Source organism: Miscanthus floridulus, chromosome 17 (genome assembly GCF_019320115.1).
Source record: "Miscanthus floridulus cultivar M001 chromosome 17, ASM1932011v1, whole genome shotgun sequence".
Taxonomy (NCBI): Eukaryota; Viridiplantae; Streptophyta; class Magnoliopsida; order Poales; family Poaceae; genus Miscanthus; species Miscanthus floridulus.
In genome coordinates this window covers 6,507,771-6,524,792 of record NC_089596.1, presented here as the reverse complement: position 1 = coordinate 6,524,792, position 17,022 = coordinate 6,507,771, and the positions used below count along the sequence as shown (strand labels likewise).

Genomic DNA, 17,022 nt, shown 5'->3' with positions numbered 1-17,022 from the left:
ATGGGGAGGCCAGATCCGGCATCGACTCCCTCTTCTCCCTCTCCGACGGGCGCGGATCAGGCGGTGGCTCACGCGTGGAGGGTGGATTTGGCTTCCCTGGCGGTGGATCGGGCGGCGGGGAGCATGTGGAGGCTGCATCCAGCTTCCTTGGCGGTGGATCAAGCGACAGGGAGCCTGTAGTGGCGGTGGCGGGGAGCGTGCAGGGGCGGCGGCGGGGAGCGTGCAGGGGCAGCATTGGGGAGGCCCAGATCCAGGCCCAGTTGGGCTACTACTTTTTCTCTTTTTTGTTTTTTAATTTGATTTATCGAAGCTAGCATTTCAACCACCTCGGTAAATACCTGATTTACTGTGACCTTTTGGCCGTGGCGGCTGTGATGCCCGCCTCGGAAAATCAGTTTTGCCCACCTCGGCTAAGATTCCTGTAGTAGTGAGAAACTAGAGCACCATAAAAACCCAATGCTCCAGCCCTCTTAAGCTAAGTTGCTAAAAAGCATATTTTAACGTTTATTGCATATACCATTAGTCAAGTTACATGTCATAGTTATTTAATTCGAGCCTAGCAATTTACTACCCAATGCAATATTCTATAGGTGTCAAGGTATAATGCTAGGATATCCTTAGCGATGACAAGGTAGACACATGCACATAAATTAAGTGGCATTAAAGTGAATAGGTAACAATGATGATCACATGCTATACTCAGTGGCGGACCCAGGATATGAGACTAGGGTAGTCCTAGTAAAAAATTTCATGTGTAATACTATAAAATCCAAACAAAAAGTTCGGCAAACATAGCTATAAATTAACCAAATTACGATAATACATTAAAAAGGTTGGAAACTTACATAAATACTCCCTCCATACGGGTAAAGAAAGTCGTTTAGGACATGATTTAGAATACCAAGGAGTGATTAATTAAGGGATATTTTTCCCTGTTTTCTCTTATTAAATAGGGTTGCGGGTATCAATTATCCAACAAACTTTTTGTAGCTAGATTGGTAAGTGCGCTGCAGCCCGAGGCAGGAGGTCCCTAGTTCGATCCCTCTTAGGCGCGTTATTATTTTGGAGAGCTCGTGGATTTGCGGTGTCTTCGGCCTAGGCTGAGACGAGAGTGACTGGGCAAGTGAAAGGTCCTAATGGCTAGAGGGAGGGGGTGGCCTAATAAAATTTCTACAACAACACTTAACAAAGTAGTTAGACAATTATGAGGCGAAGCAAGTGTTGCGCTAGCCTACTCAAAAAATAAGCCACCTACCACAATTTTAGTTTAGATAGTATTTATTCACACAATAGCTATGATGCTACTCTATGTTAGTGTGCTCTCAAAGGCTAACTAAAGAGCCACACCAACCAACCAAGCAAGCTCTCACAACTAGGTACACTAAAGAGCTTGACAACTAGTTTGCGGTAATGTAATGAGAGTGATCAAGAAGGTTATACCACCGTGTAGATGAAGGAACTAATCAATCACAAGGATGGATAACAATGAAGACCAATCACCTTGGAATCAATGATGAACACAATGGTTTTTACCGAGGTTCACTTGCTTGCTGGCAAGCTAGTCCTCGTTGTGGCGATTTACTCACTTGGAGGTTCACGCGCTAATTAGCTTCACACGTCAAACCCTCAATAGGGTGCCACACAACCAACACAAGATAAGGATCACACAAGCCACGAGCAATCCACTAGAGTACCTTTTGGCTCTCCGTCGGGGAAAGGTCAAGAACCCCTCACAATCACCACGATCGGAGCTGGAGACAATCACCACCCTCCGCTCAACGATCCTCGCTGCTCCAAGCCATCTAGGTGGCGGCAACCACCAAGAGTAACAAGCGAAATCCATAGCGAAACACGAACGCCAAGTGTCTCTAGATGCAATCACTCAAGCAATGCACTTGGATTCTCTCCCAATCTCACAAAGATGATGAATCAATGATGGAGATGAGTGGGAGGGCTTTGGCTAAGCTCATAAGGTTGCTATGTCAATGAAAATGGCCAAAGGTGTGAGCTTCAACCGGCCATGGGGCTTAAATAGAAGCCCCCCATGAAATAGAGCCGTTGTACCCCTTTATTGGGCACAACACGGGCTGACTGGACGCTCCGGTCATGTTGACCGGACGCTGGACCTTAGCGTCCGGTCGCCCAACAACAGCCACGTGTCCCACCTTTAACGGTAACTTGAGGTGACCGAACGCTGCGCTATAACTGACCGGACGCTGAGCCACCAGCGTCTGGTCGTTTCCAGTAAGGTTCTAGAAACGCCTTTTGCCCACCGGACGCGTCCGATCAAGCACGACCGGACCCTGTCATCGTCCGGTCAGAGACCCTAGCCTCTGAGCGCTGTCCGACAATAGGACCAGACACACCTCGCCAGCGTCCAGTCAGTCCATGACCCAGAGTCCAGTTGATTGACCGACAGTGGCGTCTACGCTGCCACACTTAACTGGACGCGCCGGTCCTTCTGAGACCAGCGTTCGGTCACTTAGTGATCAGCAAGACTAACTCATTTTCACCTCTAACTTCTTCACCCTTGCTCAAATGTGCCAACCACCAAGTGTATCATCTTGTGCACATGTGTTAGCATATTTTGACAAATATTTTTAAGGGTGTTAGCATTCCACTAGATCCTAAATGTATATGCAATGAGTTAGAGCATCTAGTGGCACTTCAATAACCGCATTTCGATACGAGTTTCACCCCTCTTAATAGTACGGCTATCAAACCTAAATGTGATCACACTCTCTAAGTGTCTTGATCTCCAAAACAAAATAGCTCCTATGGTTTATACCTTTGCCTTGAGCTTTTTATTTTTCTTTTTCTTCTTTCCAAGTCCAAGCACTTGATCATCACCATGGTATCATTATCATCATGCTATGATCTTCATTTACTTCATCACTTGGAATGTGCTACCTATCTCATAATCACTTGATAAACTAGGGTAGCACTTAGGGTTTTATCAATTCACCAAAACCAAACTAGAGCTTTCAATCTCCCTCTTTTTGGTAATTGATGACAACCCTTATACAAAGATATGAATTAAAATTCAATTGAATCCATGTTGCTTGCCCAAACATATTTACCATGTGTAAAAGAATATGGACAAATTTTATGAACCCCAAATGGTAGCAATTGCTCCCCCTACATATGTGCTAAGAGTTTGGATTGTAGCTTGCACATATGCTTAGATAGGAAATATAGGAGACAATGTCTACCAATTGATGCTAAGGTATAAAAGATGGACCTTTGAAGCGTGATACCAATCGGAGTGCACCATTATACCATCTTTAACATCATGGTTAGTTCTATACTTACTTGAGAACATACTTTGAAAAGATACCACTTGTAAAAATTTACTTGGAAATAAAAGTTATCTAGTGATTTCGTTTTATCATTCAATCTTATAACTAGCATACATCACACAAGCATGGATAACGAAATTAAAACTTGTGCCATGCAAGCAAACATATGAAATGCACATTCAAATGCACCATGCAAGTTTATGAGCTTGCTCCCCCTACTTGTGTGCTTAAAATTTTAATTGATTCCTTTCTTTTGTTATATTTCTCCCCTTATGTCGAGTTCTCCCCCTATCACTTATATCTTTATTTCTCTTCCCTTTGTGTTGTCTTTTCACTTATCTTTGTGCACTATCTCTCCCCCTTTGTCACTTATGTGTATGTTTCACTTATATCTTTGTTTCTCTCCCCCTTTGTTATCAATGACCACAAAGACTTAAAATATAGATAGTACCACTTGTAGGGTCGAGATTATCAATGTCAATCAATGAGGTGAGAATCATTTTTCAAATTTGGTCCAATCTAGATTATTTACCAAAGATGTTTAACTCGGTTTGATCCAAGGACAAGCTTCTTCACACCTCCGAAAAAGGGTTATGTTATACCATGTTGAGTTAAACACTTAGAGTTCATATTCTAGATTAAACACTAGGTTTACAAGCCCATAAACATGTTATATGCTATCACTAGATCAAGTCAAGCATAGAAGCAATAGTGATACCATATAAACATCAAATTCATTTGATTTTCATAAATGAGCCTAATAAACTAGAACCACTTGAAAGGTCCTAATGAGATTGAAAATATGACTAGATGTCTGGGTTTTAGGCATCGTACATCACAACTTGTTCGAAAACTTATAAATTTTTTACCACAGCCTCTACATACGATGACACGACACCTCGACAAGTTTTGTGATTTTCAGACTTCGTTTGCATTTTATATAATTAAAAAACACTTTTTTTTAATAAGTTGGTGGTCATGTTTCGTGAAATAGATGTTCGAAATTTCACGAATGTCCCTGCACACGGCCTCAAAATACACTAAAAACATGAATACCATTTTTTGAATCGCTTAATTCCAATATTTCATGCACCTGCAGTTCAAATTTACTTTTTTGAGAAAAATTCAAGTAAACATAAAAAAATTTAAAAAATATATCAAAAAGTCATAGAAAAGTTCCAAATTGGAACATGTGCTTCAAGGTATTGTATAAATGCCATAGAAAAAATTTGAAAACAAAAATAAAAAAAATAAAAATACTTTGCCGAGTGTCGGAATTGGCACTCGGCAAAGGAACCTCTTTGCCGAGTGATAGGCTTGCAGCACTCGGCAAAGAATATTCATAATTTTTTTTCATCTTTTAGATTAAAAGAAACCCCCTTGAATTTCTTTGTCGAGTGCCCGCATCTCGGCACTCGACAAAGGGCCGCCCCAATTAACCCTAGCGGGCCGACCGACCCGCTCCCACTCTCCCACTCTCCCACTCTCCCTCTCACAGTCGCGCGCCCCGGCTCTGCCCCGCTGCCGTGGACCACCGGCGTCGCCGGACCTCCGCCGCGGCTGGCCCGTGCCCGGGTCTGTCCTCCCCGGCCGGTGATGCGTCGCCCCACCCCGGCCCCACCCTGGCCCTGTCCCTCCACCGCCTGACCTCCGCCGCAGCCGGCCCCGCCCTAGCCCTGCTCTGCCGTCGGACGCGGACCAACCGGTGGTGCCCTGCCCCGGCTGCCCTCCGCCCCTGAACCGTCGGAGTGGAGGAGAGGAGGAGCAGGGGAGTCGAGGAGAGAAGGGAGGTGGAGGAGAGGAGAAGGGAGAAGGAAGAAAGAGAAGGGAGGAGAAGGAGAAGGGAGGATGAAGGAGAAGAGAGGAGGAGCCTCGGCCACCGGCCATGCCCCTCGCCGTTCGTCCCCGCCGTCGTCCCCGCCCCTCGCTGGAGACGAAGGTGACCCCGGCACCACGTCACCTGACTCCACCGCCACCCAAGGTATAAAGCCCCCCTCGGTTGTCAGCCTTCGTGCCTTGTATGTCATTGACGGCCTTCGTGCCGTATGTGGATGTGTGGGCCTTCATGCCGTACGTGGATGTGTGGGCCTTTGTGCCGTATATATGCTGTCGACCATCATGCCGGCTTTTTTCTTGCAGGTTTTGGAAACCTCCCCGTATAGGGGAGGTTCTGCCAAAATTTTTAACTTATAGTATTATAATTCTTCTTTTGCAGAGCAGGACCTGTCGGAGGGGACCCGGAGTACGTAGGCGACCCCGATCGTCTTCGTCGGTGCTGCGGTCCTGCCTGCACAGCGTCGCCTCGCCACTACCCCGCTAGCCTGACTCCACTGCCACCCTAGGTATAAATAACCTCTCTTCCTTATCGTTGTCGTAGATCGGTGTAACCCAGTTAGGCATCTTCCGTTCGAAACAGATACGGTTGGAGGTATGCGGATCTTCGCATATCTAAGACTGTATCTGTTTCATATTATCCACTTTTTTGGATAGCCCGCGGATGCGTAGATGGGGTAGTTTCTATGTTCTGCTTTGATCCGAGACAGAGTTTCAGCACCACCTCCCTTTTGTTCTCCGGATACACACTCTCCCTTCCAAGATGTGTATCGGGAGAACAGCGGAGAGGTGCTGCTGAAATTCTATCTCGGGTTGGAGTAGAGCATGTAAACTAACCTCATCTACGCATCCGTGGGTGGGATTAGGACCTATCCTCACCCATTAGACAGTAGGCACGCCGTTCAGATGCAATTGGTGGTTATATTACTCGCTCATGTATATGCTAGAGGATGGATAACCGTGAGTGGATGTACATGGGCCGCCCAAGTCAGGCTGAAATCACCCCTGAATGGATGGACAAGACCGAGGGTTTCTTGAACCAAGCATTTGGCAAGGCAGCTAATGGAGCGAGAGACACATTCTGTCCCTGTAGTGAATGTGGAAATAGGAAAAGAAAAACAAGGAAGATCATGGGGGAACATCTTTGCAAGTATGGATTTACACCAAACTATACTCGGTGGGTGTTCCATGGTGAAGCCCATCGTACTAGAGAGGAGGTGGTGAGACCACGCTTGGAGGCGTTTGATGCTGATGGCGGGGTAGCAGGATGGTTAGGTGACTTTCACGAAGCAACGTTCGCTAAAAGACCTACGGAGGAGGAGGAGCCAGAGCCAACCGAAAAGGCATTCTACCAAATGTTGTCTTCGGCATAGAAGCTCCTACACGAGAAGGCAACGGTTTCTCAACTGGATGCCATTGGACGCCTAATGGGGTTGAAGTCCCAGTACAACATGAGTCGAGCCTGCTTCGATGGTATGTTGGTAGTTATTGGTGGGCTGCTTCCGGAGTGTCATATTCTGCCGAGCAGGTTCTACGAGTCACAGAGACTCCTTCGTGCACTTAAGATGCCGTATGAGCAGATACATTGTTGTCCGAAGGGGTGCGTCCTATTTAGGAAAGATCACATGTTGTTGCCTTTCTCGTAGTCGGATGCACACGGTGGCCAGCCAGTTGGTCAACTCAAGGCATATGCTCTGGCTCACATGGGCAAGGCGACGGTCGACATCGAGTACGACCCAGATGCCCCGCTTGAGGCGTACACCAACTCCAGCGTCCACACCCGCCTCTCTTCGTACACGGAGGCGGCAAGGTCAGTCCATGGGCCGGGCTACGATCTGAGAACCGAGGAGCGCCTTGATCCTCAGCTCGTGATGAGGGTGGGGCAAGGCAAGAAGCATGGGCGGTTCTAGATTGGCGACGGCGTCCTCGACACAGCCTCTACTCCTCTCCACCAGCTTCGAGCAGCGAGCACAAGCTCAAGCGTGCCCATACGCCAACGGCCGACCGCGGTGTCGGCACTCCAGGTAAGCATTCCTGTTTCATTCGTCGTTCTTTGACTTTTACATACCTTACCTATGCATTATTGAAACATTGGGGTCAAATGTTGTAGGCCCAGGTGCAGGAACTGCAGGCCGAGCGGGAGGCCGAGCAGCAGAGGCTACAGGCTTTGGAGGCCCAACGAGAGCAAGATCAGCGGCAGATGGCCGAGATGATCAAGCTCATGCAGCAAATTGGCCAGCAACAAGGTTGGGCGATCCCACATACACTGCTTGCTCCAGATCCACCTCCACAATGTCCTGATTCTACCCCGGTGAGTATAAGTACGAAGTTTTACTTTTTATGCTGAAACTTAGAGAAACCTAGTGAAACCTAGAGAAACCTAGTGGTGGTGGTGGTGGCGAATATTTATCTTGCATATTTATCTCTTCTCTTGTCGCTCACGTGCAATCTCTTCTATTTTGTGCTACATCAATCGGGGGCGGCGTCGAACCACCTTGGAGGGTCGCCGGGATCGCACGTTGGGCCATCCCAACCCGGCCCGTTGCCGTGAGCTTCAAATGGCAGCCGTTGTGATATAATGCACTTGTGAACTTTGTGAACTATGCTTGTGTGTTTGGACTTTGGACTTGGGAGTCGAGATTGTGATACTTGTATGCTATGTTTGTGTTTGTGGTGGATTGTGATATATATTTGTGTGAGATATATATATATATATATATATATATATATATATATATATATATATATATATATATATATGTATATCTTGCAACGATGGAAGACTAAAAACAAAAAAAATTGAATTTTTTCACTTCTTTGCCGAGTGTCATGACCATGACACTCGGCAAAGCTGGGAATCTGGGACACTAAGCTTCTCAGCTTTGCCGAGTGCCATGGTCAAGGCACTCAACAAAGAAAATTAAAAAAAAAACTGCTTTGCCGAGTGCCTACCTACAGCACTCGGCAAAGAAAATAAAAAAAAAAGAAAACAAGCTTTGCCGAGTGCTAGATGCAGGCACTCGGCAAAGCATTTTTTAAAAAATAAAATAAAAAACACATTTCTTTGCCGAGTGTCGACGCGTGGCACTCGCCAAAGAGGCCGTCACCATGACCTGGCCGTCACGGCGGCTTTTCTTTGCCGAGTGCCGTCGTGGCACTCGGAAAATCCTTTGCCGAGTGCCCGACATGCGGCACTCGGCAAAGAAGCCTTTGCCGTGAAGGGATATGACGACAGCTCTTTGCCGAGTGCAGCACTCGGCAAAGGCTTTGCCGAATGCAAAACCTTCTTTACCGAGTGCAATGCCTTCTTTGCTGAGTGCAATTGCACTCGGCAAAGCACGCGTCTGCTGTGCTTGCAGAACCTAAAACGAAGGAGGGGAATTTCAAATGGAGTAAAACGGATGAGATACAACTTCTCAAAGCCTGTGCAAAGCTGATCGAAGCGGGTTTCATCAAACAAGGGGATGGAAGTTTGAGCAGAGATGCCCTGAAGTTGTTATGTGATGGACCCAGTCTAAAGGGTAGGACACAAGAAAACATTCTTAACAAATGGCGCAACATGAAAAGATTGTGCAATAGATTTTGCAAGTACATGTGTCTGCCAGACAAGAGACGCCTTAAGAAGGAAGTACATGCACTACTCTCTTCAAATCTCTTGCACATGCGTGTTTGACTAAAATTATACTGCATTAATTAGGAGTATGTTTTGATATGACATGTTTGGTTTCCAGAATAGATCGCGGAAATATAAGGGCTTGTTACATGGTGATTATCCTGATGAGGTGGAACTTTGTTTTCTTAAAAACACAGGTTTTGCTATCAAAGGTTAGAGTTAGACAGGGATAAGTCAAGGTGTAAAGGTTTGCTAGAAAAGAGCAAGAGGAGCAGCTGTAGCCACTAAGCTTACCTCCATTGGAAGGTAATTTGGATGCTTCTGGTCGGCAACTTGCAGACAGGGCAGGTAGGTGTGCTGGATGGCAAAAGCCATAGGTCTCTTGAAAATATTGTACAACAGACCTCAATGTGGCGCCTCCATCAACAGGAAAACTGCGGCAAATGACACCAACTGCATCAGACGAATCCACCAACTGAAGATAGCTAGTAAACTGTAAAGGATAGGGAATTTACTTACTAATGAAACTGCATCAGACGAATCCACCAACTGCTTGAAGGTGCAGCAAGGTCCGTCGTGCCTGATCTACTTGTTCTATACTCACCTCATTGTCATTAGGAACTAGCTATTTATTATCTATTTAGCCAGTAGGAGCAAACCATTCTACCTGACCTAAAATTTGTAACTAAAATATAGTTGGATGAACGTTTAACAGAGGAACAATTTGTACCCAATGTAGCAGCCTTCTGAAATTGTTAGTAAATAAATATAAGAAACGATTCTGATCGTTGTTTAAGACTTTTGGTACAGCTAGTCGCATCATGAACAAGATCGATCATCTAGAAAACATGACTCGAACTGAATGAACCACTTAGAACTTAATTAAGCACTGCAAGTACTATGGTAGACAACACAAGCACCCCCCACCACACACACACAAAAAAAAAAACCCAAATCATGTCTTGGATTGTATATCACAGATGCACCCAACCAATTAAACAGAAGCCTAAATTAAATGTAGGGCATATCAAGCAGACCTGCAATGTGAATACCTCCTTTCCTTGGTGAGCCGCGCAAATACCCTCCTTGTCCGCCGCGTACCACCACGATCCCCCACCCACCGGTTGATCTTGCCGCAAGGAGAGTCGGGCGCAGCAAGTGGAGCCCGGCAGGATTCCTGTTGGTGTCGGGGCCACGGTCACCCGTCACGAGCCGCCGTCGTTACATCTGCCTTCACGGCCACAGTGGGGTTGTCTCGGCAGTGGCGCCTTCTCATCCTGCTCCTCCTTGACGACCCGAGAGGCCATCTAAATCTAGGCGCACGCACCTGGCTCGTTGCCGCGACGGGCGCCGAGGACACCTCCTTGGTCGGCACGGAAGTCAGGCCAATGCGAGCCGAATTGCATTTCGACCTTGAGCGCCCGTACGTACACATCAGCCACGCCACCGTCTGTCTGAATCAGCCGCCTTTGCTTGGTGGGCAGCAGCCTCACCGCAGAGGGTTTCTTACCCCTGAACAGTGAACACGCTGCAGAAAAAAAAGGTTTCCAGGCATGGCAGACTTTGGTCCGCAGATACGCGAACAAATGAATTTTGACAAGGAGTATTCAGTAATATGAACTGCTCACTACAAATTTAATGCCAGCGAATTAATTCCAGCACAACAGTCAAGGTTAGAGCACCAAACGAGGCTGGTGGTGTTTAAATCCACAGAATAAAGTTTAGGGATGTCACATCAGGTATCGCATGGAATATTCAGATATTAATAAAAAACAAATTACAGAATCCGTCAGTAATCTACGAGACGAATTTATTAAGCCCAATCAATCATTCATTAGCACACATTTACTATAGCACAATATTGATTAATTAGGCTTAAAAATTCGTCTCGTAAATTAGTCACAATCTATGCAATTAGTTAATTTTTAATCTATATTTAATACTCTATGCATGTGTCAAACATTCGATGAGATATGGAGTAAACTTAAGAGAAAGAAACTAAACAAGGCCATAGTAGATATATAGATAGATCATCAGGTAACATCCTCGTGTACATGCTTTTTCATCACAGTTTCACCTTGCATTTACTTACAGAAGGACCTCTCGTCATAGGCAGCTACACGCACCCACCATCTCTAACTCCCTATAATCAAGTATAGTGCTACAGTATCATCAGCTCACCCATCACCGCAAAAGGTCAGGGGGCGGGGATGGAAAAACCAAGAAAAGAGGCGGCTAGACAAGCGTGGAGTTTGGAGGGGTGATGCCCATCATCTTGTAATACGCCTTCTCTGCCTCCGCCATCCTCGTCTGGAACATGCCCCATTCCTTCCTGCACCGCGCCCTCACCTAAACGACAGATAAATAAACTGTCATTCATAAGCTCCCATGGACAACAATATGATAACTGCTTAGAACATAAGCAACTTCCTTCCTGAAAACCACTCTACAGCAAGTTTTCAGGCAATAAACCTACCCCTTCCCATGGCGCTCTTCCGTTTTCTGACTGCCCCTGCAAGGTTTTTATATACGAATTATGATGGTAAGAAAATGGTCAAAAACCCAAAGTTCACATATTCAAATTAAAGAAAGAAAAAAACATAATATTTCTCCTTACCTCGTTCCCCAGAGAAGGAACCACTTGGTGAACGATCCACTGTGAATCAACAACTCCAATCTTTTCATGAGCAGGCTGTTGTGAACAACGTCGCAGGCATTCAATGCACACATTCAGAAATAGCAGCTCACTAGAATGGTATAAAACTCTCTCAAACAATACATACCTCCACACATTTCCTGAGAGCAAAATCCAAGCCCCAACCATGAACCAAGTCATTCTGCAACCAAAGAAATATTGAACAATTATGTAAAGGAAGGATCGAAGGTAGACACAAGGGGAGGTATGACAGACAAACCTGAATCATATGCCACACACATCTCCATGCATCCCTTGAGAAGACTGGAGCCATTATTTCAACAAAACTGTAATAAAACATAGATAAGTTAACTCTATATGTAGATCATGGGAGACTGGTGATAATATTACGGGAACTGGTAAGTGTTCTGGGAGAAGAAACACAGCAAGAGGGCAATAACCACATACGCAGCACAAGGTGGAAGATGAGGGTCAGAGCACCATCCCGGCCTCTCCTCTGTATCCCTATAACAAAAATGATGCAAAATTAGAACACAAGAGCTCAGCAGAAAAATAAAAGAAGTATTCTTTTTCAGATGTTGGATTTGCGTATGTTGCGTTGGATTTGCATATTCAACAGCTAAGTGTCGCGGAAATGCGTATGTTGCGTTGGATTTGCGGGCATACAAGAAGGGATCGAGTTCGGAACGATGATATACGTGAGAGATTAGGGGTAGCGCCAATTGAAGAAAAGCTTGTCCAACACCGGTTGAGATGGTTTGGACATGTGCAACGGAGACCTCCAGATGCACCGGTGCGTAGTGGAATCCTAAGTCAGGATAGTAACGTGAAGAGAGGCAGAGGAAGACCGAAGTTGACTTGGGTAGAGGCAATAAAAGGAGACTTGAAAGGATGGAATATACCCAAAGACTTAGCCTTAGATAGGAATGCTTGGAAGACAGCTATTCACGTGCCTGAACCTTGATTGTTTCTGTTGGGTTTCAACTCTAGCCTACCCCAACTTGTTTGGGACTTAAAGGCTTTGTTGTTGTTGTTGTTGTTGTATTCTTTTTCAGATAAGAATTACACTCACTTGTGAACCTCACTGTCACCTCTTCTTTTGGTCATCTGCCATGTTAAACCCCGATCAGGCTCTAATCCAGGTTGAGAGATGGCCAAATTATGCTTCTTAACAAGTTTGATGTACCTGTAACCCCAACATCATCAATAATATGTAAGAGAGTCAATGTTGAATAGCACTGAAAGGAAGTGGGGAGAATGAAAGCATACTCCTCTGCATTAAAATGCTCAACCCCAAGGTCCTCATCCCAGATGAATATGTACTCATAAGCTGCCACAATATCAGGATGCAGGAATCTTTTGGCATACCACCTAGAGTTGTGTGCACAAACAAAACTTTTAGCACAAGATCATTTCAAATTAAGCAATTGAACTATGAACAGTACACTAGAGCACAAATGAAACTCACCATTTAGTTTGTTTCCTGACACTAATATGGATAGCTCGCTGGGACCACTCAAATTCATCCCACTCACTCACCCGACCATCATAGTGGAATAACAGAATAGCAAAGTTGTCAGAAAACTGCAGCACCCACAACAAAACAATCAGGAAGCTGAGTTACACAAAATGCCATAAATGGATATGAAAGTTCATTATCATCAAAACTAGGGAAAGGCATTATTTTCATTTTTCAGTTCATTGATGCTGTTGTCAAAAATACCTTCTTCACAGCTCTGTTTATATTTTCTTTCTGCTCAACTCCAACAGTAAAGGTAACAAGGTACTTTGGTTTGAAAGGCAGGTCCTGTATATTCAAGATCAAATATCAGCATAGAATATTGCAAGCAACAAAATGCAGAAACAGTGCAAAGCTTTGGTTTTTCAGTTTCAATTATTTGTGAATCCAACCAAGAAATAGAGAACTTCAGCTCAGTATATGCTTGTAGCACATGTCCAAAGAAGCACAAGACCCAAAATTCAGAAATGTGAAGAAAACAAAGAAAGAACAAGCAGGAGAAGGAGCATATGCTTAAAGCATGTGTCAAGAGAAGTATCAAAGAGTTAGAAATTAGGTTTCCAGTATAGTTCTCAACATGCCCAGCTAGATATATATATCAAATGCACTTGGAGAAGATTGATGAGATGATGGTGCACAAGAAAATATACCTCACTTGGGTCTCCCCATAACCTGCGCAAATGGAAGTCAGACTCTGATACAACAATACGTGGTGCTAGCCCCTCTGCACCCTTGGGGTTCGTTGGGACATAGATCTACAGATCATCAAAGAAAAAAAACTCATTAGACAAACTAAAATATATCAGGAAATAGCAAACGGTTTATTCATTATTTATAAGTATCTGGTATTCAAGGAGAAGATCACGTTAAATGGATATCATTCAAATAGCCATAGTACTCCACAACTAAGCTAAGTCGTGTAACAGAGTAATACAACTAACCTTTAAGGTACTGTTTGAAGTTGGTTCGGTACCGTTTCCCCTTGCGTTTCTGGCAGAAGTCCAAGCATGATTGAGTATAGCTTGGGTTGTGAGTCCAGAGTTTTTGTCTTCAATGTATGAAACAAAGCTAGCTGGAAAGTGAAGCTGGCGTATTCGAAACAGACATAAGTAATTACTCAATTAGCTGAGGTATTGCAGTTATGGTGGACATTGTTATCGTTAATACCTTTGTTATGCTGACCGAAGGGAATGAAATTCCAATGAAAAAGCCAAGGACTGCTCCAAAAATTGTTACCATAACAAGCCTCATGCTTCCATTTGGGAATCTAAGCACACTGTGAGCGTCAACAAGGGCAGAATGTATTAGCAGGTGACGTTAGCCGTCCAGAAGTCAATGGCTCGAGTGGAGACAAGCATGTAGGTATACAAACCTGCGACCAAGAGTTGCGAGCTTCGCCATGCTCTAGTACAAGGGTGCAGCTAGAGGAGCGATACAGTTGCAAGCGACAAATGCTACGCATCATATGGGGGAGATCATAATGGCAGCGGCTTTATTATGCAAACAAAAAGGGAGCCTGCAGGAAACACAGACAGTAGCAATCCATAGTCAGAAGACTCCAATCCAAATATGTTTCGTGCATTTGCATAGCATAGAGAGCTACTAACAAGCAACCAGAATAGTTGGACTGCATCTAAAAGTATGAGCAATGCCCAAGTATGCACTTTCTACTCGGTTTGCCCAAGTAACCAGAATAGTTGGAGTGTATTACAAGATTTTGTGTGCACAGAATGAACTGCTGCAGGCCAATTTCAGTTTCCCTTGCGGTCAAATGCAGACAACAGCTAATTAATGTCCTCCACAGAATTACAATTACTCCCACAAGTAGTCAAGTACAGAGCAGGCACAGGTAGGAGCAGCTGAATTAACTAGCTCTGTTTACAGGTCGCAAAATAGCAGCGTCAAATTCGAAACCGAAAGCCCCGCGTGCATCTGGAATCTGAATTCCATGAACCCCCTTCTGCGGCTGAAATCCTAATTCCAAGACTACCCAAGCCACCTAACCGGCGCTTAAAAAAACATTTTTTTTTATTTTTTTCTTGTACGCGAAGTAAATAAAAAAAATACTCTGAAAGAAAAGATCTTGTTTGGACTTCGGCCGGCGGCACGATTATTATACTACAAGTGGAGTATCTAGTACGGCGAATCGGACGAAATCAGAACCGAGGGCTGAAGGAAAGGCGGAGGCTTTGGCAGGGAAGCAAACCTGGCCTCCGTCCGCGCGGGCCGGCCGACGGAGCTGAATCCCGCGGCGCCGGTGCTTGTATGTTCCGATTCCGACGGAGGGGAAGCGCGCGGGCGGGCGATGAGCCACCAGCCGTGCCCCTGCCCGTGGGTACGGCGGCGGCGTAGGAGAGGGGGGCGAGGAGCGGAGCGCGTGGGCAGGGAGGGAGGGAGGGGCAGGGGAGGCAGGCGCGCGCGTATATATGCGTGAGGCGGAGGGTGGGAAGGGCGGAAGTCGTGCGCGGCGCGGCAATGTCAGTTGCAAACTTGGAAGGGATGGATGGGTGAATGGATCGATCGATCAAGCTGGAGAGGGGAGGTGGCCAGGAGGGTGGGGAGGCAGCCAAGCCAAGGGAAAGTTGGAGACGACAGACAGCGAGAGAGAGGAGAGGTGGCAGAGGGACGCCACCCAACCAACCAACCGCGGCAACCTGGGCCCTCGACGGGGACGCCCGGGCCGTCCGATGCCGATGCCGGCCTTCCGTTCCGCCGTCGGATCCTGGACCCCACGTACTCTTCTGGGCGTTAGACAGCTCGGTCGTCCATCCCTGGACTTCGGGAATAAAGAGGAGACTTTTCCCTGTGTGCCCTTATAAAAGATCGTAATCCCTTGTGTGCCCCTGAAAAAATTCAGCGGTCTTCAGCGCCACTACTCCAACTTTTTCGTGTCATCCATGCCACTTCCGTCAGTTTGGGCTCTAACGCCGTTAAACTGCAGGTGTGAAAAGACGAAAATGCCCTTAAGTTCAAATATGTTATTAATTTTTTTTGAGCATCTTAACGACTTCAAATGAAAAAACTCAAAACTAGAAAGTTGTAGATCTCGTCGAGATCTATAATTTTCATATAAATTTTTTTTTCATTTAATTTCGCAAAAAAAATAATATGATTTTTCTAAGATATATTAATCATATCAAATCATATTTTTTTTGCGAAATTAAATGAAAAAAAAATTTATATGAAAATTATAGATCTCGACGAGATCTACAACTTTCTAGTTTTGAGTTTTTTCATTTGAAGTCGTTAAGATGCTCAAAAAAAATTAATAACATATTTGAACTTAAGGGCATTTTCGTCTTTTCACACCTGCAGTTTAACGGCGTTAGAGCCTAAACTGACGGAAGTGGCATGGATGACACGAAAAAGTTGAAGTAGTGGCGCTGAAGACCGCTGAATTTTTTCAGGGGCACACAAAGAATTACGATCTTTTATAAGGGCACACAGGGAAAAGTCTCAATAAAGAGAGAGCATGATGGTCGTCCATGTGTTTGTGTTGGTGTTGCCAACGTTCCAAACATTTTCAGTTTTTTTATACGTATAATACGGAGTAATTATTAATGCACCAGTTAACAGCGGCTGTTTTCTGTAATAGCGGTTACTAACAAATATGCCCGTGCGTTGAAACGAAAAAAGGATATCATAGAAATGTTACATATCTATTAATGTTTTATTCTTTCCATCAAATTTAAAGTTTATAATTTATTTTGATGAGCACGAAATTTATAATATCAATTAGTATTGGCAATAATATGATAATATCCTATTAAATCTATATCCAAAAACAATACTTTGATAGAAACATTTCACCCATTGTAAGGCACACCGTAACTTTAGATTTGATAATATCTATATGTAGGTAGAGTTTAATATTGAGTTACAGCCCTTGTCGAGGATTGCACTGATACTTACGTAGAGCTTGTTCAAAATTTGCTCATTATTTGATTAAATGGATAATTGGTTGATCTGGCTTCTAACAAAAATAAGTTTTGTTCATAATCAAAACTATATCAACAACTTAGTGGTAGGAATATTTATTTATTAATCAAAGATAAGTATACTTATTATTTGTTTTATATAGAAGGACAAATAAAATGGAAAA

At 44.6% G+C, this 17,022-nt stretch overlaps 1 protein-coding gene across 1 annotated transcript; it reads right to left on the bottom strand.

Annotated features, from left to right (window-relative positions):
* Positions 1-10,744: 10,744 nt before the first annotated feature.
* Positions 10,745-15,492, bottom strand: LOC136516781 (uncharacterized). Its single transcript, XM_066510265.1, has 15 exons — positions 15,127-15,492; positions 14,293-14,436; positions 14,088-14,196; positions 13,862-14,005; positions 13,571-13,675; positions 13,125-13,208; positions 12,870-12,985; positions 12,671-12,772; positions 12,474-12,587; positions 11,849-11,905; positions 11,661-11,727; positions 11,529-11,582; positions 11,363-11,437; positions 11,222-11,257; positions 10,745-11,094 (listed from the first exon to the last, which is right to left on the bottom strand). Exons 2-15 carry the CDS (start codon positions 14,319-14,321, stop codon positions 10,981-10,983), a joined length of 1,206 nt encoding a protein of 401 aa, XP_066366362.1. The 5' UTR covers positions 14,322-14,436; positions 15,127-15,492; the 3' UTR covers positions 10,745-10,980.
* Between the last annotated feature and the right edge of the window lie 1,530 nt (positions 15,493-17,022).

Excerpts from the sequence above, each read along its gene's own strand:
- LOC136516781 (XM_066510265.1), bottom strand. The coding sequence starts at position 14,321 with ATGGCGAAGCTCGCAACTCTTGGTCGCAG. Across the intron at positions 12,588-12,670 it reads GAGCATTTTAATGCAGAGGA|GTACATCAAACTTGTTAAGA; the intron begins GTATGCTTTCAT and ends TTGGGGTTACAG. Across the intron at positions 11,906-12,473 it reads GGTGACAGTGAGGTTCACAA|GGATACAGAGGAGAGGCCGG; the intron begins GTGAGTGTAATT and ends TTTTTGTTATAG.